Genomic DNA, 22,225 nt, shown 5'->3' on the forward strand with positions numbered 1-22,225 from the left:
CTCCCCCCTAGACCCTGCCTAAGGCCCCTACTCCTACGCCTACTCCCTCTCTAGCTCCTAAGAAGACCCTAAGATCCTCCTACTATAGAGAGCCTAGCATTTATTATGCTAAAACTTATCTAAATTATCTGCGCTTAGCGCTCTTTAACAAGTCTAATAGTAAGTGCTATAACTCTTCTAGTAGGGGGACTTAGTGCTAGTAGTGCTTCTCTAGGTATAGCTATGTCCTAATATATATAATCTATACAAGAATTTTCCTTTATAATACTTAGCAAGATCTATACTAATAAACTAATAGCCCTAAGCTTGCCTAACGTTCTGCGCTATCCTTCCTAGTAAGGAAGTAGGTAGGTAAGAGCTAAGACCTTCTTAAGGATAAGAAGTAGAGGGTCTTAGTGCTCCTTAAGGAGAGCAAGACTAAACAGTAGGAGCTAGTAAAAGCTGCTGCTACTACTGCTAAGCTTGCGCGCAAGGCTGCTACTATAGCTAAGGGCGCCTAGAGCTCCTTATTAGAAGATAAGGACTCTAGCTCCTCTAAGGTTCCCCCTATAGATCCTAGGATAGGGTAACCTAGGTAGCTCCCTATAGACTCTAAGGCACGCTTTACGCGCGTGATAGAGCTCCTTAGGGAAGCTACCTAGTTAATAATAGAGAGGTAGGCTATAGTTAGTTATTCTTATATTATATATTAATAGATCTTGTATACTACCTTACTTTAATTAATATTATATAATCTATACTCTACTATTATATAACTTTAGGTGCTCCCTAAACCTTATAAATTATTATATAGTTAGGTTTTTAGTAAGCCTATTAGCTAGTATATTACTAGTAGGTAGGTAGGTAATATAGAAAGATCCCTTTATATGCTCTTACCTAAGCTATATGTTTTAAATATCTACATAGCGCAGCTTAGTAGTAATCCTTTTGTTATTACCTACTACTAACCTAATAGTTTGTTAATTATTATAATTAATTATCTAGGTAGTATCTAAAGTAAGGTGTATTTTAGTTAAAAAGCGTTTTAACACTATTGCTTCTTTGCTTACTTACTTAAGCGCAAGGAGCTCTACCTTAGTAGTTAAAGTAGTAACAGTTACTTGTTAAGCTGCCTTCTAAATAATAGGTCCTCTAAAGAGCGTGATTAGGTATCTATGTAATAATTGCTAAGTATTAATATTATTAGCAAATAACGCATTACTGTATATTATAAGCTTATTAGGATCCCTATTCCTATATTAGATTAATTAGTATTAAGTTTAGTATAGATAGATAATTACTTAATTAACTGTATTAAAGTGTTCTTTAGATAGGTTAGTAAGGTATTAGGAGAGCTAGGAGGCTACATAGGCAATATTAGGGCGCACTATAATTAAGGTGTAAAGGATTAATCTAACGCGCTCCTGATAGTCCTTAATCTCCTTTTTGGTGGCTTCTCTAGTGCTCTTTTTAATATCTTTACTTAATAGTAGTATAGTAGGGAATTTTCCTGTCTCTGCTAGATTAAATTTCTTTGCAATCTTATTAATATATTTATTATAAATAAGCGTTATTGTCTGTCTCTTTCTATCCTAGATTACTCTTACCCCTAGAAACCAGCTTACAGGTCCCTTCTCTTCTATAGTATATCTTTGCTTTAGAGCTTAGATAACTTTATAAGCTTAGCTTGCGTAGTTTTAGTAATAGAGCGATAGGATATTGTCTACATAGAATATTAACAAGATACTGTAATCTCTGTTAAAGAATAGGTATAGCTCCTCTTTAGAAGCAATAAGCTTATTTTCTTAGAGTGTAGTTAAGAGCTTATTATACTATAATAATAGTAAGTCTTTTAATCTATATAGAGCTTGTTTAAGCTTAATACACTTCCTAGGTATTTAATATCCTTTAGATAGCTTGTAGATAACTGTAGGGTGTTAATCCCTTAAGGCGTTAAGGAAAGCTCTAACAACGTTATATTAATATATCTTAAGGTTAAACTTAGCTCTAATAGCTATTGCAGTCCTAAAGGTTTAAGCTACTAGGGTAGCTACGTAGGTTAAATAAATTGAGTTAGTAAGCTATAGATCTCCTCTTACTACTATCCTTGCTTTGCACTTAATTAGGTCACTATCCTAATTAACCTTATATATAAATACCTATTTAAGTAGGAGTAGACGCTCTCCTGTATTTAGCCTATTAATCTCCTCCTAGGTACTAGCTTTTAGCAGAGTATTAATTTCTTTATATACTACGTCTCTAAATTACTATCCTATTTAGTAGTTATAGAGATCCTTCTATTATTTTAGCTCTTTTTGTAGAGCGTCCTAGTGCGTATTCCTTTTAGAGTTTTTAGGAGATTTGCTCCCTATTACTACTGTAATTATAGCGTAGATTATAGCGTTTAGTTTAGGATATACTAAAAGATCGTGCAAGGGATTTCTAATTAGATCTATATCTAATAGATCTATTACTATGTATATCCCCGCACTTATAGAGCCTCCTAGTAGTTTATTAGGGTCCTGTCCCTAAGCTCGCTTACTAACACGCGTTAGTAGTAGTCCTTTAACTCGCAGTTTTCTGCTTCTTCTAGGAGCTCTAGGTGCTGCTTATAAGGGATCTGCAGGAGATACAGAATCTAGTCCTAAAGCGGGTAGGTAGGAGCTCTGCTCACCACCCCTATAAGAGCTAGATAGGGTACCCTTACCTATCTCCGTGCTCTTATAGAGTAACCTACTAATAGCACTCTCCCCTCTAGGTCTTTCCTAGGAGCTACCTATTATGGCGTTAAAGTAAGTTAGATTACTACTATCTTAGGTAGTAAGACCCTAATCTATAACCTGCATAGATCCTTTGTCTCCTGTACTAAAGTTTAGTTCTAGTATTAGTTTAGGAGTTTAGAGCCCTATTAGCTTAGGGGACTTTATATAGATCCTTTATGCTAAGCTAGCTATACTTAGTACCTACGCTAGAGGTGTCTGCTTAGGGGGTTGTAAATCACTAGGCTAGCTAGCCTAATTATCTACCTCCTCTAGCTCTACCCTACCCCCTAGCTCCTACGCTAGGTTTAGTCCTCCTTGCTTACTAGACTCCTTATATTACTCTGCCGCAATATAAAGCTAATTAAAGATATTAAGCTCTTTATATGCTTCTCCTATATTACAGATCTTATCTTTGCTAATAACGTTAACTATCTTTTAAGCCTCTAACTATTAAAGCTACTCTAGATCTTTCTCTTTATAGAAAAGATCCTTATTAAAGGTAACGTTCCGCGTTATAATAATCTAATTAAGCAAGGGGATCTATATCCTATATATATTAGATGCTCTATATCCTACTAGATATCTAATATAACCCTAAGGGTTCACCTTAAAAACCCTCTTATAACGCCTAGCTACTTAATCTCTATTAAGGGGGTAAGCTTAACAGCTATAGGCGTATATTCCGCTCTAATTAGGGCGGAGATTAGTAGTTGCCTCCCTTATCTGCTCTAGTTGCTACTACCTAAAGTATCTAGTAAACTAATAATCTAGCACTTTGTTAGGTGATATTATATTATAAGCATAGGACAGGCTTATATTATAGAGCTAAGTCGCTACTTTAATAATTTTAGGCCAGAGCTTTATTAGTAGGTTAGCACTAATCCTTATTTTAATTAATTTTGTTATAATCTCCTACCCTACTCTTTCTACTCCTCTATTAGGTTTATAGGTATATACAGGTAAGCTCTTAATTTTAATACTGTTATTAGCTGCCTAGATCTAAAAGCAAGATTCGCCACACTATAGGAGCGTTACAACGTTGTTGTCTTGCATAATCTTAACTATGCTAAGCTTATATTAGTTAAGTATTAAGCTCTTAAAATTTTTGAACACCTATATAATCTTATTAAGGTTTTTAGCTTGTAGTAGATAGGTATAAAGCTTTCCTAAGTAGTCGCACTTTAATACTAAGATCCATTACTTGTAAGCTATACCTGTTAGCATGTTAAATAGATCCTATAATACCTAGTAGTATAGACGTGGTAATCTTTCCCTTAGTTATCTTAATATAACCTATTAGGCATGTGTAATAGCGTAGTGCTTGTATTTGCTCCTAGGAGTTCCTTTAATTCTAACGTTTATTGCTAACTTAACTAGAGCTTTAAGCGCCTTAGGTCCTAAATAGCCTAATTGTTAGTGCTAAAGCTCCTCACTATCATGTCTTAGGTGAGTTGTCTAGGATCGTTAGGGTTATTTAGGCACTATGCTTTAGATTATTTAATAAGGGGTAGAGGGCTTATATTCTAGGAAAGTTAAGTTAAACTTGCGCAGTAACTTGGCTAATATAACACTCTTCTCTAATAATCTAAACCATAAGGTAGCATCTAGCCTAAGGAACTAAACTCCTGCTTTAAGCAATTAAGCTTCTAATATAATATTTATATAAAAACCTTCTACTAATACCACGTTAGTAAGCACTAAATCTTGTGTTTTTGGACCTCTTAGTCTATTAAGAGCATTAGGGATTACTCTAGTCCCTCTGCCTAAGATTAGAAAAGCTTAAGTTCCTGCTTTAACCATCTTATATTTAACTAATCTAAATAAGCTTTCTTCTAGGTAGCTTATATTATTAACTAGGTGCACTGCACCCCTATTGTTAAAGATAGTGCTCTTTAATAGAGCGTAAGCTTCAAAGTCTATAGTTAAAAAGATCCTGTTTGTTTTCTCCGCTATTAATATAGGGTTAATTAGTGCCGCCTAGATACTGCCTAGATAGGTGATCGCGTTTTCTTTTACCTTACTACTATAATCTTAATTAATAGGATAGGACTTGATTAGAGCTTTTCTTAACTCTTTGAATTTTTAATTCCTGTTAATCTTTTTCTTAATCTCTAATTATTAAGTAGTGGTAAGCTTGTCACCTGTATTAGTCCAAGCTTTAATAACGTTTTTGCATTTAGGAGGTTTCTATAGGTAGGATCTACTGCATGGGTATAAAGACTCCTTCTTAGGTTAATTAGAAGGTAGAGCTCCTATTATTGCAAATACTCTAGGACCCTTAGAGCTTAATCTTATGTTGTTCTCTTAGAGCAGTAATAAATAGATCTTAGTAACCTGTGGGAGGTTGTAAGTTAGCTCTCCTATTACTAACTTTTTAATAATCCTTTAAAATATAGTTTAACCCTAATCTAGTAAGATCCTAGCAGATAGAGCTTTAAGATAATCCTGTACTACAAGCTGTCCTTTAATATTAGGAATGTTGTATACCTTAGCTCGCGTATATAGGATTGTCTACTCCTTTTGCTAGCAATTAGTATCTTAACTACTTATCTTTACCTTAGCAAGATAAGCTTTGTACTACAATCTTGCTAGTGTTGCAGCACTTAAATTAGTTAGCCCTAGGTTGTTGTAGAGCACTTAGATAAGTGCTTAGAGGGTTACTCTTCCTTAATTAACAAGCTCTATATAGGCTAGGGTAAGGATCCCTTAATCTACTATATTATTAACCTATATAAAAATATTCTAGATTGCTAATAACTTTAATGCCTAATCTAATAAGCGGGCTTAGTACTAAGCTATTTTAAGTTTATACTGCTTGCTTATTATATTAGATAGCGTAATATCTGTTAGCATGTTAGGCTTAATAGGTTTATTCTTAAAGTGGTTTTTAGCATCCAAAGCCTTAGGGTCTACCTCTGCCTAGATCCCTTTAGTTAGGGCATAGTATCTAAATTAAATGTACTAGGTAGGCTAGTTAGTTAATCTAGTAAGTAGGATATCCCCCTTTAGGATTTAGTCGCTTATAGTAGAAGAGTAATAAGTAAGCTTCTACTTAAGAAATAGTATAAAGAAAGAGTAAAGCTTGCTAGCTTAGTGTCTAAGTTAAACAATACGCTTAAATAGATAGGACGATCTTTAATAAGGTAAAGCGCGAACTAGGCTTATAACTGTGGAAATTTAGATTACTAAGGTTAGGAATGATTTAGGAGATAGATTATTAGATTGTATCTACTACAATTGGACTTATATATATAGAGCTTCAGCTACCCTTACTAGAAGGTAAATAATTAGTAAACCTTCCTTACTAGAGCTCCTGCTTTTTGTTGGGCACTTGGCAGTGAGCTGGTAGTCGATCAGATAGTGGGTCATACAGGGGTATTGACCAGGATTAATCGGGATTAATCGGGATCAAGATGCTCCGTGATCTAGTTGATATCCCTCCTATAATAAGAAGCTATATAAAATTTATAAAAAACTTTATAAAAGGCTATTTTTAGCCCTAATGTAAGTATTCTAATATAACTTAGGCGTGCTCCTGCCTATAATAGTTACTATAATAGAACGCTAGGTAGTTATAAAACCTACTTATATCCTAACGCTTACGTGCACTATCCTTAAAGTATAGTGCTATAGCGCGCTAGACTATAGGAGATAACTAGGACTAAATATCTATAAACCTTGCCTTTTTATCTATAATAAAGACCTTATCTCTACGTAGTTTAAATTCTATAGATATTTACTAGGAGGAGAAGTTTAACTTAGCACTATTATATAGTAAGCTAACTAGGAAGGGTTTATAATACAAGGTAGAGGGGAGTAGAGGTAGTAGGTTTTTAAAACTAGTAGGCTTAGAGGGGGGTTAGGATAGAATATAACTGCGTATTTCCTTATTCTACTAACGTAGTAAAGCTATTATAGCAGAGTCTTAAGCCTATCTCCTTTAAGATACTAAATACTATTATTAACGCTTATTATATTCTCCCTTAAGGCTAGTCTATAATAGTGAAAATATAGATATATAGCTAATATACTAAGTTATAGCAAGTTAATCCTTTTCCTTTACTATAGTAATACTACTAATACTATACACTAATACTATTAATACTAGTCGCGGGCTATCTAGCGGCATCCCCTGCAGTACTAATTTACTAGCTATAGGATATTAACTAATTTAGGTAAGGTAAGGCTTATAACTAGGACACTTTTCTTATTATAACCTAGATAAATAACGTTTCCCTAACCTAAGCTTATAGCCTATGCGAAAATTTATAGTTAGGTTTAGGTTAGGTTCAGGGTCTTATATAAGCTAACCTAACCCTAACCTAACCTATACCTATTTACTACCCTAGTCTACTTTATACGTACACCTAGAATTTTTCCTTACTAGATGTTTTCTATCTAATACGTTTTAAAAGCACGATATAGTTAGTGCTACCTTAGCCTGCTACTAATTTGCCAGGCGGCTAGGGTACCTAGCGCTAAGTGCTTAGGGCGAGGACGATTAGTCTCTTGTGGCGAGGACAATTAGCACTTCCCTAATATTAGCAGTTAGGTTAATATAATCACGTGGTATATTCTTTACTCCTACCCTAGGTTTGCTAGCAAAAGCTGCGACTTTACCGCTAGCAATAGCTACAAAGCGAATTAGGTAGGTATTGTATATCCTTGTATCATAGAAAATTACATACAACGCCAAGACAGAGTACTTAGGCGATTACCCCTTGGCGCATCCCTATTAGGAAGGGCGAGGACGATTAGTCTATTGTGGCAAGGACAATTAGCAACTCCTATATTATCCTTTAGTAAGCATTAAACTTTACTAGTACGTATTTAGCCTTAGTGGTAAGTATTGCAGTTTAGTAGTAAATATTAAACCTTCCTAGTAAGCATTAAACTTTACTACTACGTATTTAACCTTAGTAGTACGCATTGAAGTTTAGTAGTATATATTAAACTTTGCTAGTAAGCATTTAACTTTACTAGTACGTATTTACCTATAGTAGTAAGCCTTAAACTTTGCTAGTACACATTAAGCTTTGCTAGTAAGCATTAAACCTTACTAGTACGTATTTAACCTTAGCAGTAAGCATTAAACTCTGTTGGTAAGCTTGAAGCATTGGTAGTAAGCATTTAGCTTTGGACCTTGGTACTGTAGTAAGCATTTCATTTCGGTAGTAAGTATTTAGCTTTCGGGGTCGTAAGCATTTAGCTATTAGTAGTAAGGTTAATAGTTTTAACAATCCTTAAATTAGTATACACTTTGGTCTCATAGAGACAACGTAGTTTAGGTAGGTAGAGTAGCAGGGGGGAGAGGGGAGGGGGTACTTAGATAGGGGTATCGAGGATCGGACAGATGTATAGTTTATAAAGCACCTATAATCTGCTACTTAAATTCAGGTTATCAATTCATACACACAAGCACAAATTATCTACCCTTGGTACCTTCTTTCTCCACACGTTACCTGGACGATGCTCTCCCTATCAATCTACTCGCTTCTGCTATTCTTTACTACCTCTACTCTTGCACTTAATTGTCGGCAAGTTATTGTTTCTAGAGAGGAGACAATTCCAAGACCTGATGGGGCAAAAATCTGCACCGACCTATGCGTGAATTTGCCCGATTATACGAAATTCCGGCAATCGGCCGCAAGTACACTCAAGGCATTTATGGACACAGACAGTACGAAATACTGTTTCACCGCCCGTTATGATGAAATCACCACATTCAACGGGTTTAAGGCTGCGCACGATTGCTTATGCCACTGGGAGTTGAAGATTGAACGAGTGCATAAATACCCGCAATGCAGCAACCTTTCTATCCAAACGTTCTTACAGCAACATGGGATAGACAGTTCAGTCAGGACTTCTAACGACGACGTCCACTGCGCAATACAAAGATAGCACAAACCAGGACTACAACCTAATTCTTTTCACTATCCCCGTATAAGGAGTTGTGCAAATTTGGATCTATAAGCTTAGGATTTAGAAATAATTAAGGAGATGGAGTATTAGATTGTATGCACTACGATAGGACTTATACAAATCGAGCTTCAAATACCATCACTAGAAGTTGTATAATTAGTTAACCATGTGTGGAAATTTGGATCACTAAAGTTAGGAATAATTTAGGAGATAGATTATTAGATTATCTCTACTAAGATTGGACTTATATATATAGAGCTTTAGCTACCCTTACTAGAAGGTGTATACTTAGTAAACCTTCCTTACTAGAGCTCCTGCTTTTATTAGGCACTTGTTAGTAAGCTAGTAGTTAATTAGATAGTAGGTTATATAGGGGTATTAACTAGGATTAATTAGGATTAATTAGGATTAATTAGGATTAATTAGGATTAATTAGGATTAAGATGCTCTATAATCTAGTTATTATCCCTCCTATAACACACCCCCTAGGTGTGTAACAATAAGGCAGAATTGCCTGCCTATTGTTCTATGCCAAGTTAGGCCTGATAAAGGCCCAACTCACTAATATATATAGAGAACAGCTCGCCTATAGTTAGAATAGGCATGTTCTTCTTGTCCTTTCGTACAAGACCTATAGGTGTAGGAATCTTATCCTTTTCTGTACAGACGCGCACTCCTATATGCCTCTAAGTTATATAGGATACCTTTTAAATGCCTTACCTACCTAAGTTATTATATTACAAGAAGAACATTATCCTAGCTAGTAATAGTATTTAAGAATATCGCACTTGTTGTTATTTTAAGCTACTAATTTAGTTCTAGTAGCTACCTAACCCTGCAACTCTATAGTTAGAATAGCTATTAGAACTTCTAATAACTAAAGCCTATAGGCTTAGACTTCTAGACCTATAGGTGGTGCTAGATTACCTTTAGAAAAATCGCGTTAGATTGCGTTAAGGTAGAGACCCAGAGACTACTAAAAGCCTAGAGGAATTAGAGGCAAAGCTAATATCCTCCCACAACCAAACCCCTAAAAAGAAAAGATTTATTATCCTTATTAACTACAAAATGTTAGACAAAGGTAAAGGAAGGGCATCTAGTTTAGCTGCTTTTAAAAGCCTATTTACTAATAGAAAGAAATTAGATAAGGAAGACTTAATTAATAACGCCCTCCTTAAAGGACCCTTTTCCTATCTATCTCTTAAGGTACCTTATGCTCCTAGGAAATCTTAAAGTAACACCTCCCTTAAAGATAAATATATGTTAACCCTATCTAAAAAGGAGAGGTTAGAGGAACAAGTTAAGCAACTTACTAATTAGTTGTACAACACCTCCCTCTATAAGGAGATATAGGGTACTACCTAACCTAGCTAGTCTTTAGCTTCTATATTAAACCCTATAGTATATGCTATAAAAGCTAAGACATAATCTAAAAAGACGCTAAATATCTCTATACTTAGTAATAGTGCTAATCCTACTTTTAGATAATAGTAAGCATCTATTTAGGATAGGCTAGAGATTAACGCTAATTACTACCCTTCTTCTAGAGCTTAGATAGCGTTAGTCTAGGGACACTACTTAGGACTAGCAAGAGAATACTTAGAGCCACGTTACCTATCTAATTCCCTAAGTCTTTAATTCTAAAAAGTAGAGGAAATAATTACCCTCCTTTAAACTTACTTTATTACTAGAAATAAGATAGCTAAGAGTTAGACTATATTTAACCGCCTATATATAACTAATATAGAGACGTTCCCTACTTTTAAGTTATAATTCTAGAGTCTTGCTATTAGAGGAGAAGTACCCTAATTAGAGTAGTATTACTACCTGTAGATAAAGATTATACCTTCTCTAAGGATGCTAAATCTCGCTTTCTAATAGAATTAGCACAATAATTTTAAGACTATAGTAGATTATCTTACTGCTTTTAATATAGAACGCCACCTATACCCTACCTTGTCTGCTCCTACCTAGACTACTCTGTTATCTAGAAAAGGACTAACCCCCTTCTAACACTCTAGAAACTAGTCCTATTTAGACGCTAATTAGAAACCCTATAATAGACCTTTAATAACTAAACCTTATATACCCTACTTATAATAATAAGGCACTACCCCTTAAAATAATTAACCCCTATCTACTACGCTAGCCACTCCTAGCGCTACTATAATAGGAACCCTAGTAACTTGCTATAATTATAGAAAGCCTAGGCACTTCTCTAGTAACTGCCCTAAACCCCCTAGGATTTAGGCTATAGATATAGAATAGGTTGTTAAGAATTCTAAGGAAGAAGAAACTGCTAAATTAACTAATTCAGATAGCTATTAGACGGGAAACAATAACGCCTAGGAGGATCCTCCTTCCTAGGCCTAACTTAATATAACCTATTAAACCTTTCCTTAACTAATTATTTGTTAGTTCCTATTTACTTGCATGTACGACCCTATACCTTAATAGATCTAGTGTTTACCTAAACGCTTTAGTAGATACTAGGGCCTAAGGTTATTTATTTCTTAATTTAAAAATTGCTTATAATATCTCTTCTATACTTAGGGTACCTATCTAAAAGCTACTATACAAGCTTACTATTAAAGGGTTTTAGGATTAGATTACCTCCCTAGTTGCCTACTATATTTAGCTTTATATAATAGTTAGTAGCTAAAAGGTTTATAACTGCCCCTTTATAATAGTAGACTTAGGTTCTTAGGATTATATTATTAGATAACACTAGCTAAAGTAGTTCTAAATCCTAATTAATACAGATAAGTCTTAACTAATCTAGCTAGAGAAATATCCTCTAACCTACAACCCCGCACCTCCTATTCTAGTACGACTCTACTAGCAAGTGCTGTCTACTCTAGTTACCTATAATATCTTGCAAAGAGACGCCCTTTAGGATTAAGAGGAGAACTAGAACTAAAATAGTCCTAGTTTAATTAATAGGATACGTGGTATACTTAAAATTCTAGCTGCTTATAGGGCTACTACTAAACCTATTACGCTACCTACCCTAGTCTAATCGCTAACTATTACCCCACCCACAAAATTCTAAATTGCTACTATTTCTGCTAATGCTTTCTATTTTAATATAAAAAAATCTTCTAATAAATTCTTTACTACTAGCCTGTATAAGATTAAGTGTAGGATCTAAACCCTATCTAAATAGGATACTCTTAAATATAGCTTGTTAGATTAGAAGCTCCTATCTAACTATAACTCCTATTAGGACGTCTTTAACAAGGCTAAGGCTAACAAACTTCTAATCTACTAGCCTTATAACTATAAGATAGTCCTAGAGGAACCCCTTCTAAACTACTAGAGTCCCCTCTATTGTTAAAATACTAAGGAACTCTAGGCTACTAAGGAATATGTACAAGAGCACCTATAGAAAGGTTTTATTAAGACTAGTTAGAGCCTATTCGCCTCTCTTATCCTGTGCGTTAAGAAGCTAAATAGAGGCCTTAGGATCTATGTAGATTACTATAAGCTTAACAGCTTAACGCGAAAGGACGCGTATCTAATACCCCGCATAGATAATCTATTATCCTAGCTAGCTAAAGCAAAAATCTTTACTAAGCTAGATATTTATGCTGCCTTTAATAAGATCTAAATAGACCCTAACTTAGAGGAGTACACTACTTTCTGCACTAGGTATAGTGCCTATAAATACAAAGTCCTACTATTTAGGCTATATAACAGACCTATAACCTATTAGCGCTATATAAATAATATACTAATAGATTATTTAGATAACTTCTATATTACCTATCTAGATAATATCCTTATCTACTCTAAAAACCTTGCTACTTACAAGGACTATGTTTAAAAAGTCCTTAAGCGTCTTTGTTCTACTAGATTATAGGCTAATATTAAGAAAAGCGAATTCTATACAACCTATACCTATTACCTTAGATATATCCTAACTAATAAAGGTTTAGAGGTAGACCCTAACAAAGTTAAAGTACTCTAAAACTAGTCTGCTCCTAAGACAATAACTAGAGTAAAGTCCTTCCTAGGATTTACTAGATTCTACTAGCAATTTGTAGAAAACTTCTGTAAGACAGCTAAGCCCTTAACTACTCTCTAGAGTCCTGCTACCCTATTTGTATAGACTTTGGAATGCTAACAAGCCTTTAACTAGCTTAGGAATGCCCTGCTAGCAATCCTAAGCTTAGCTCACTTCTATCCTAAGTACCCTCTAAAACTAGAGACAGACGCCTCTAATAGAGTTATTGCAGCTATCCTCTTACAGGAGCATCCTAATAGGAAATAGTACCCTATATCCTTCTTTAGTTAGACCCTTACTAGTTCTAAACTTAACTAGGAAATCTATAATAAAGAATTGTTTATAATAATCCGCGCATTTAAGAAATAGCGTGCTAACCTAATAAGTACTTAGCACCTTATTAGAGTATATATAGACTATAGAGCACTAGAGTACTTTATATCTACTAAAGTCCTTAGTGCTAGGCAAGCTAGATAGCTAGAGGTTATAAGTCCCTTTAACTTCTAAATTAAGTATACTCCTAGATCTTACAACGCCTAAGCTAATATTCTAAGTAGAAGGGAATAGGATATAGTTAACCTTAAGACTACTTAGAGGGATAATTGTTTATAAGTAATAAATCGCCCTAGATAGGTTACACCCCTAAATTAACTCTACCTTAGCGCAAGACTACCTAGCTAAGTATTCCTTACTAATCCTTGCTTTAATTATAGCGGTTTAGAACCCTATAACTCTTAGATCCCTAGAACTTATTAAAACTCTTCTCTAAGAAAATAGGTCCTTATTCCTAACTAAAAGATTAGAGTTGCCTAAGTATTATTAGATAGAAAACAGACTCCTTCTCTATTAGGATTAACTTTGCGTGCCTGCTAGATTAGTCTTATATACTAGACTAATTCGTAAGGCTTATAATTAAGTGTCTACTACCTACCTATTAGCTACTAAAACCTATTAGATTCTAGCCTAATATTACTACTAGAAAGGTATAGAGACTACCTATAAACGCTACGTTTAGAACTGTATCCTATGTAGGAGAGGGCACCTAAGACAGCACTAACTCCCTAGCATGCTCTATCCCCTTCCTATCTCTAGTCTACTAATATAACACTTGTGCATTAATTTTAAGGATTTTCCCTAGGATTAACGTGGTTACAATTAGATTATAGTTATTATTAATTGCCTATTAAAGTAAGCTATTACTATCCCTTGCTACAAAACTATAGACGCCTAAGGTATAGCTACCTTATTTGTTTAGTAGGTGTACTAATTTAGACACACTCTAGATACTATTATTTCTAATTAAGGCCCTTAGTTTATATCTAGTTTCTAGTCTAAGTTCTATTAGATTATAGGCACTAAAGTTAAGCTCTCTACTACCTACTATAAATAAACTAATAGACAAACTAAGATTATAAACAAGTATATTAATTAGAGACTAAGGCCTTTTATATCCTATTACTAAGATAACTAGAGCGACCTACTACCTATAATAGACTGTGCCTAAAGTACTCTTCTATATTTATCTATTAGCATAGCTCTATATTAGCTCCTCTTTAGTTCCTTACTAAAGCAAAGTTAGTATTAGAAACTAGAAAAGACCCTATCCACTATACTAGAGAAACTGAACTACAAGGACGCCTTATCCCTTGCTACTTAGATACACAACGCCTAGAAGATTGCTAAAGAAAATATAGAAAGAGCTTAAGACTAAATACGCTCTGCTACTAATTGCTATTACTATCTAGTTAACTAGAAGGTTAGTAACTATGTTTATCTATCTACTACTAATCTTGCTATTTTACAACCTAGCCAAAAACTATCTAAATAATAGGAAGGTCCCTTTAAGGTATTAGAACAAGTAGGAAACGCGTATTGCCTCTAATTGCTACCTAGTTCTAAGATCTATAACGTTTTTTCTCCTAATATACTATGCAAAGATCCCTAAGACCTGTTACCTAGACAAGAGGCTCTAAAACCCCCTAGTACCCCTATACAAGGTGTAGAGGAATAGGAGGTGGAAGAAATCCTAGCTAGCAAATTATATTAATCTAAGCTAAAATATAAGGTTAAGTAGGTTAGACATAATCCTAATCCTATTTAGTATCCTACCTCTAACTTTATAGGTGCTCCCTATAAATTACAGGCATTCTACTAATAGTATCTAAATTAGCTAGGTCCCCTACGCAGCTTACTAAAGTAGATTTAAGCCTAGGAAAAAGGCAAAGAGGATCTAACATTACTTTACAACAATTATACCTAATATTAGAACTAATTTATATCCTATTTAGCTACGCATTATCTATTAACTTCTACCTATTACTATTATTCTTGTCGCTATTTATTGTTATATCCTATTTAGAACTATCCTAGAACCCTTAAGGTTCCTAGGACACTACCCCTAGGAAACCTCCTTATTCTATATCTATCTCTCTATTAGACCCTAGTTTAGACTCTGTATTGGCTAAGATAGCGCCTAGACTATCTTTCTTAGCTAGCTTCTAGACAACTAGTGTAGCAGGTGTAGGAGCTAGAACTAATTTAGACGCCTTCTCGTTAAATACCTTTATCTTAGCCTATACTACAAAGGTTGCCTCCTAATTTAGTACTATTTCCTCTTTAAGTTTGTTAATAGCCCTTGTTAAGCCCCTAACTACTAAGACTATCTTATAAATACTATTCTAAAGCTAACGTTAATTAGATATAGTAGTATAATATATGGCTATAAGGATCTTAGTAGCTTCTATGCCCTTAGTCTAAGATTTGGCAATAGTAATAGTTTTAGCTAGGTTTTAGGTAGTCCTCTAAATAGTAGCCTTAAATTAGTTAATATCCTTCTAATAGCGCTTTAACACCTAGGCTCCTATAGACTCCTTAGGGGGGTTTGCGATCTAACTATAGTACTTATCTAAAGCACCTTAAAGAAGAGAGTACTTAGGCCTAATATAACTAGGAATCTATTATAGTTAGAAAAGAAACCTAGTAGACTTAGATACAAACTAGATTATAATACTTATTCTATAAAATATAGTACTAGCATTTCTTAGAGTTCTGTAAAGCGAAGTTAAAGTTAACAAACTTGCCCTAAGCTAGAGCCCTAATAGCTCGCATGTATAGAGTACAGTGGGCGGCTAGTAAGACTCCTAGTAGCACTAGGATAGGCATAGTATTTAGATCTAATTTAGATTAGCGACTGTTTTAATTATATAGATCTATTACTTACTAGAATTTAGATAGGATAGATATAGGTTAAAAAGTTTAAAAATTTAGGGGATATAGAAATAAGAAAGTTAGTAGGTAGAGGGCTAGTTATAGGTAGGCTAGGGATAGGGGTCCGTGCCCTAGGAAGAAGAAGTGAAGGTAAAGGCAGAGGTAAAGGTGGATTTATTTTGCAAAAAGCTCTTCTTTGCTAAGGGATCTAAACCTAATCCTAAGGATAGGGACTATCCTTTCTCTATAGGAGGGGTTAGTGTAATAATAAGGTAGAATTACCTGCCTATTATTCTATGCCAAGTTAGGCCTAATAAAGGCCTGACTTACTAATGTATATAGAGAACAGCTTGCCTATAGTTAGAATAGGCATGTTCTTCTTGTCCTTTCGTACAAGACCTATAGGTGTAGGAATCTCATCCTTTTCTGTATAGACGCGCACTCCCATATGCCTCTAAGTCGTATAGGATACCTTTTGGATGCCCTACCTACCTAAGTTGTTACAAGGTGTAGGTAGATCTTTTGTTATTATAGTTACGCTTATAGTTAGTGGGTAGTATAGCTAATTAGAGCGTTATATATCTAAAGGGTTAAATTAGCGCACCCTTTAGATACTAGTTTAGAGGTAGCGCGCCTTCCTTATTAGGCCTGTGCTTGCGCGCTAAGATATTGTCTAAACTAAGCTCTAAAACTCTATCTACCTAATCTTTACTATAGCTTAAATTATAAGATTATATAACCCTAAAGATCTAACTATACCTATATCCTTACTAACCTATGTTATAGATAAAGTTAAAATCTACTACTTGCGCTTGCTCTACCTACGCTACTATAACAACTTAGGTAGGTAGGGCATCTAAAAGGGATCCTATATAACTCAAAGGCATATAGGAGTGCGCGTCTATATAGAAAAGGATAAGATTCCTACACCTATAGGTCTTGTACAAAAGGACAAGAAGAATATACCTATCCTAACTATAGGCAAGCTATTCTTTATATATATTAGTAAGTTAGGCCTTTATTAGGCCTAACTTAGTATAGAATAATAGGAAGGTAATTCTACCTTATTATTACACTACCCCCTCCTATAGAGAAAGGATAGTCCCTATCCTTAGGATTAGGTTTAGATCCCTTATTAAAGAAAAGCTTTTGCAAAATAAATCTACCTTTACCTCTACCTTTACCTTTACTTCTTATTCTTAGGGTATAGACCCCTATCCTTAGCTAATATATAACTAGCCCTCTACCTACTAACTTTCTTATTCCTATATCCCTAATTTTTTAATTATTTAACCTAATCTATCTAAAATCTAGTAAGTATTTAATCTATATAATTAAGTAGTTACTAATCTAAATTAGAACCTTTAGCTATGCTAGTACTAGTACTACTAGGAGTCCTCCCTATTACTTATCGCGCTCTCTATATAAGGGTAGTTAGGGCTCTAGCTAGGGGTAGGTTTAACAATTTTAATTTTAAGTTAAAGAATTCTAAGAAGTCCTAGTACTATATCTCCTAGAATAAGTATTATAATCTAGTAAGTATCTAAGTCTAATAGGGTTCCTTTACTAATCCTAGTAGATGTTATAGACTAGCCTCAAGGGAGAATGTAATAAGCGTTGATAATAGTATTTAGTATCTTAAAGGAGAGATAAGCCCTCCACGACTTTTTATAGGTGTCTAGTGTGTTTGCTTAGTAGTAGTGTTAGACTTAGTCTATCTTGTGTTAGACCTAGGCGTAGGTATAAGCCTAAGTCCTTTATATACCCCTAACCTTCCCCTATAGACTATCGTGAAATCGTCTTTCTAGGGGTCTAGGGTTATGTCTTTGTCCTCTACAATCTATATTAGGCTTTATTACTATATTTTTTAGTTTTGTTGTTATATCTTTGTGTTCCTTCCTAATTTGTAACAGGCCCGTATATTAAGCGGTACGCGCGCGTAGCGTCTATGCGCTTGTTTTAGCACCCTACTATAAAAGTTCTATATAGCTATCCTACCCTACTATAAATTTTCTAAACTTACTTTGTTATATAATAGATTTTCCCTACTAATTAGCCCTTTCTCTAATCTTTTTCTATTAATCCTGCCTATCTAGTCCCTATTATATCTTTGTCTATAGCTACTAGTGCTAGTAGTAGGGATCTACTATAAGGCGGTTAGACCCTACGCTAGGCCTACTAAGATAAGGTGCGTACTTCTAATATTCTCCCTATATTTCCTATACTAACTTTTTGTTTACCACATATCTCCCTAAACCTAGTTACTTAGTAGCTTTATTATTTCTAGTAACTTAGATAATAAGGAATATAATAGTAGCTTTGTAAAGCTACTTCCCTATAATTAGTGTATTAACTAGCTTTATCTCTTTAGCAAGTATAACTATTAGGAGGGTAGTAGTAAGTTCCCCTTAATTTTTATTTCCTTTATAGCAAGTTCTAACTGTGTCTAGGGCGCTTGTGTAAGTCCTGCTATTGCGGCTACAAGACTTGTACTTAGTTAGAAGCTATCCTTGCTAATAATCCTAACGTTTACTAAGCCCTCTGTAACTAGCTTTAGTTTTATTATAGTTACTAGGAGGATTGCCTTTATATTGTAAAGAAGGGGACCCTTAGCACTTTTATAGGGAAACCTACTAAAGGCACCTATTACTAGTTTATACTATAGTTCTACTAGCTCTACTATTATTTTAAGGATCTTATATTAAGGGCTTAAACTAATAACGCTGTTACTCTGCTTGCCCCTACTACTTACTTGCGCGCCTATAATTAGTATTAGCTTAGTGCTATTATTCTATCTACTACTAGTACTCTAGTATTTCCTCTTTAGTCTGCTATTACGCCTTTATATAGTAGTTGTAGCAACAATAACGTTATATAGCTTGCTACCACTACTAGTATTACCTTCTAGTGTATTAACTAGCGTATAAACAAGACCTAGGCCTAAACTAACCTTTATATTAATAGGCTTAAGAGCGCTACTAAGCGCACTACCTAAGGCATTAAGACTCTTATTATTAGTATTAGTTTTCCCTTGTTCCCTTTATATCTATTCTAATATTTATTTTCTTTAGGCCTAGGGTGCTACGCGTTAGCAAGCTATTAAAGCCCTGCCCTCCTCCTAATACTGCTACTACTACTACTTGTACTTATTAACTAAGTTGTCCCCTACCTACGCCACGCGCAAGCGTTACTACTATTGCTAAGAGATGTAGAGGCGTTAGAATAATATAAATAATAGTTTAGGGGGGGCTAGAGGGGGGTTAGTTATAGATAGTAATAGTATAGATACTACTACCTAATTGTTAGCTATATTATAAGACTTTAGTAGTAGGGCACTTACTTAGAGTGTTATAAGGATTATTAAAAGATTTCTTCTATACCTTTCTACTTCTTAATTATAATAAAGGTCTAAGTTATTATTCTAGTTTCCTTTTACCTTTGCTTCCTAGTTTTTGTGCGTATTAGGCTATTATTATACGCGGCATCCCTATACTATTCCTTAAACCTATCTAGAGCCTTAGTATCCTACACTACCTCTAGTAGGTGCTATGTTAGATTAATATACCCCTTCTATTTTACTAGGACTTAATACTTCCCTTTTCCTCTTGCATTCTTTGTATAAAGGATCTCTTCTACTTCCTATTTATCTAGTGTTATATCTTTATTTTCTAGAGTAACTATTAGACCTAGTTATAAGTCCTAAAGCTTCTAGCTTAGTAGTAGGTTGTTAGTAGCTCTCTTTAGTAGATCTATATGCACAGTCTTATACAAGCTCCCTAGTAAGTCTAATACTACTATAAGTAGAGTAGGAACTTCTATTACTTTATACTTTACCTATAGCTAGTTAAACTTTTTACTTAGTTAGTTTATCTTTATATTACACATTATAAACTAAACTATATTACCTTTTAGGAACTTTTTAGCTAGATATTAGAACTAGTTTATTACTTCCTGTTATTATTGCTATTAGAATATAATAGTAGCTTGCGCTAGCTCTACACCCCTCTATAGGTGTAACAAGAACGCTATAGCCTCCCTATAAGGATTCTTAGGCTTTACTAGTAGTAATATTAACTTTTATAGCGTGTCTATAGTATACCTATTTAAAAGCAGATTTAGGCTAATACTAGTTATGCTAGAGTCCCTGTTATTAAGTGCAAGTTAGCAGGCTAGCAGGTAGTTAGGCTAGTTAGTCTGCTTAAAGCATACTATTATGCGCAGCACCACCTGCACTTCTTGGTTTACCTGCTCTATCCTGCTATCTATCTAAGGGTGGTATATAGTAGACAGTAACTAGTTTATCTTTGTTATCTAGCATAATATTATCTAGAAAGATCCTAACTAGTTAGAGCCTTAGTTAGTAATAATAGAGGATAGGAAGCCCTAGAACTGCTACTAGTTGTCCTAGAAGATCCTTGCACAATAATTAGCTACTATAGAGACTATTGCTTTAAGCTAAATATATTTAGATAATCTGTTAGTAATAACTAATAGGTACTAAGGTTTTCTATTATCTTTTGCAGGTAGGTTAACTATAAAATCTATGGATATTTAGGACTAGTATTATAACGCAACTAGTATAGGTTATAACAGACCCTATTAGCGCCTCTAGGAGATATAAGCACTATAATAATAGCAGTTCTAAATATACCACGTAATATCTCCTAACATTCTATCCTAATAATAGTCGCGGCTATAACGACTTAGGTAGGTAGGGCATCCAAAAGGTATCCTATACGACTTAAAGGCATATGGGAGTGCGCGTCTATATAGAAAAGGATGAGATTCCTACACCTATAGGTCTTGTACAAAAGGACAAGAAGAATATACCTATCCTAACTATAGGCGAGCTGTTCTCTATATACATAAGTGAGTCGGGCCTTTATTAGGCCTAACTTAGCATAGAACAATAGGCAGGCAATTCTGCCTTATTATTACAGCGGCGTAGTATTTAAAATATTGTGTTCTTTCCTAGATATCCTACTAAACCTAATTTATATGCTTACTATATAATAGTGTATAGAAATCTAGATCACTAAGGTTAGGAATAATTTAGGAGATGGATTATTAGATTATATCTACTACGATTAGACTCATATATATAGAGCTTTAGCTACCCTTACTAGAAGGTAAATAATTGGTAAACCTTCCTTACTAGAGCTCCTGCTTTTTATTAGGCACTTAGTAGTAAGCTAGCAGTTAATTAGATAGTAGGTTATACAGGGGTATTAATTAGGATTAATTAGATTAAGATACTCTGTGATCTAGTTAATATCCCTCCTGCAACACACCCCCTAGGTATAGGTAGATCTTTTATTATTGTAGTTGCGCTTGTAGTTAGTAGGTAGTGTAGCTAATTAGAGCGTTATATATCTAAAGGGTTAAATTAGCTTACCCTTTAGATACTAACTAGCGCGCCTTCCTTATTTAGCCTACGCTTGCGCGTGTAGATATTATCTAGATAGAGCTCTATAACTCTATCTACCTAACTATAATCTTTACTATAGCCTAAGTTATAAGATTATATAACCCTAAAGATCTAAACTATACCTATATCCCTACTAACCTATATTTTAGTTAAAGTTAAAACCTACTACTTACGCTTACTCTACCTGCGCTGCCCTTATTGCCTCCTGCGTAGCTAAAGCTATAGTCTCTAAAGCCGCTGCTACTAAAGAAGAGCGTGCTGCTACTAAGCGTAAGGCTATTATAGAGTGTGTAGTAGCTAAGCACGTAGCTACTGCTACTATAGCTAAGATTATAAAGCTAAGGAAGGGCGCTCCTACTCTAGCTCCTACTACTCTAGCTCTAACTCTAGCTCCCGCTCCTCCCTAGACCCTGCCTAAGGCCCCCGCTCCTACCCCTACTCCCTCTCTAGCTCCTAAGGAGACCCTAAGATCCTCCTACTATAGAGAGCCTAGCATTTATTATGCTAAAACTTATCTAAATTATCTGCGCTTAGCGCTCTTTAACAAGTCTAATAGTAAGTGCTATAACTCTTCTAGTAGGGGGACTTAGTGCTAGTAGTGCTTCTCTAGGTATAGCTATGTCCTAATATATATAATCTATACAAGAATTTTCCTTTATAATACTTAGCAAGATCTATACTAATAAACTAATAGCCCTAAGCTTGCCTAACGTTCTACGCTATCCTTCCTAGTAAGGAAGTAGGTAGGTAAGAGCTAAGACCTTCTTAAGGATAAGAAGTAGAGGGTCTTAGTGCTCCTTAAGGAGAGCAAGACTAAATAGTAGGAGCTAGTAAAAGCTGCTGCTACTACTGCTAAGCTTGCGCGCAAGGCTGCTACTATAGCTAAGGGCGCCTAGAGCTCCTTATTAGAAGATAAGGACT

The 22,225-nt window shown here is 34.7% G+C and overlaps 1 protein-coding gene across 1 annotated transcript; it reads left to right on the plus strand.

The window, feature by feature from the left end:
- Positions 1-8,408: 8,408 nt before the first annotated feature.
- On the plus strand, positions 8,409-8,642 carry IAQ61_005374 (uncharacterized protein; the record flags this gene model as incomplete). The annotated part of the gene is made up of 1 exon (XM_066096775.1): positions 8,409-8,642. The coding sequence occupies one exon, from the start codon at positions 8,409-8,411 to the stop codon at positions 8,640-8,642; it is 234 nt and encodes a 77-aa protein (XP_065953126.1).
- Between the last annotated feature and the right edge of the window lie 13,583 nt (positions 8,643-22,225).

This window comes from Plenodomus lingam (assembly GCF_022343315.1).
Source record: "Plenodomus lingam strain CAN1 chromosome Unknown contig_22, whole genome shotgun sequence".
NCBI lineage: Eukaryota > Fungi > Ascomycota > Dothideomycetes > Pleosporales > Leptosphaeriaceae > Plenodomus > Plenodomus lingam.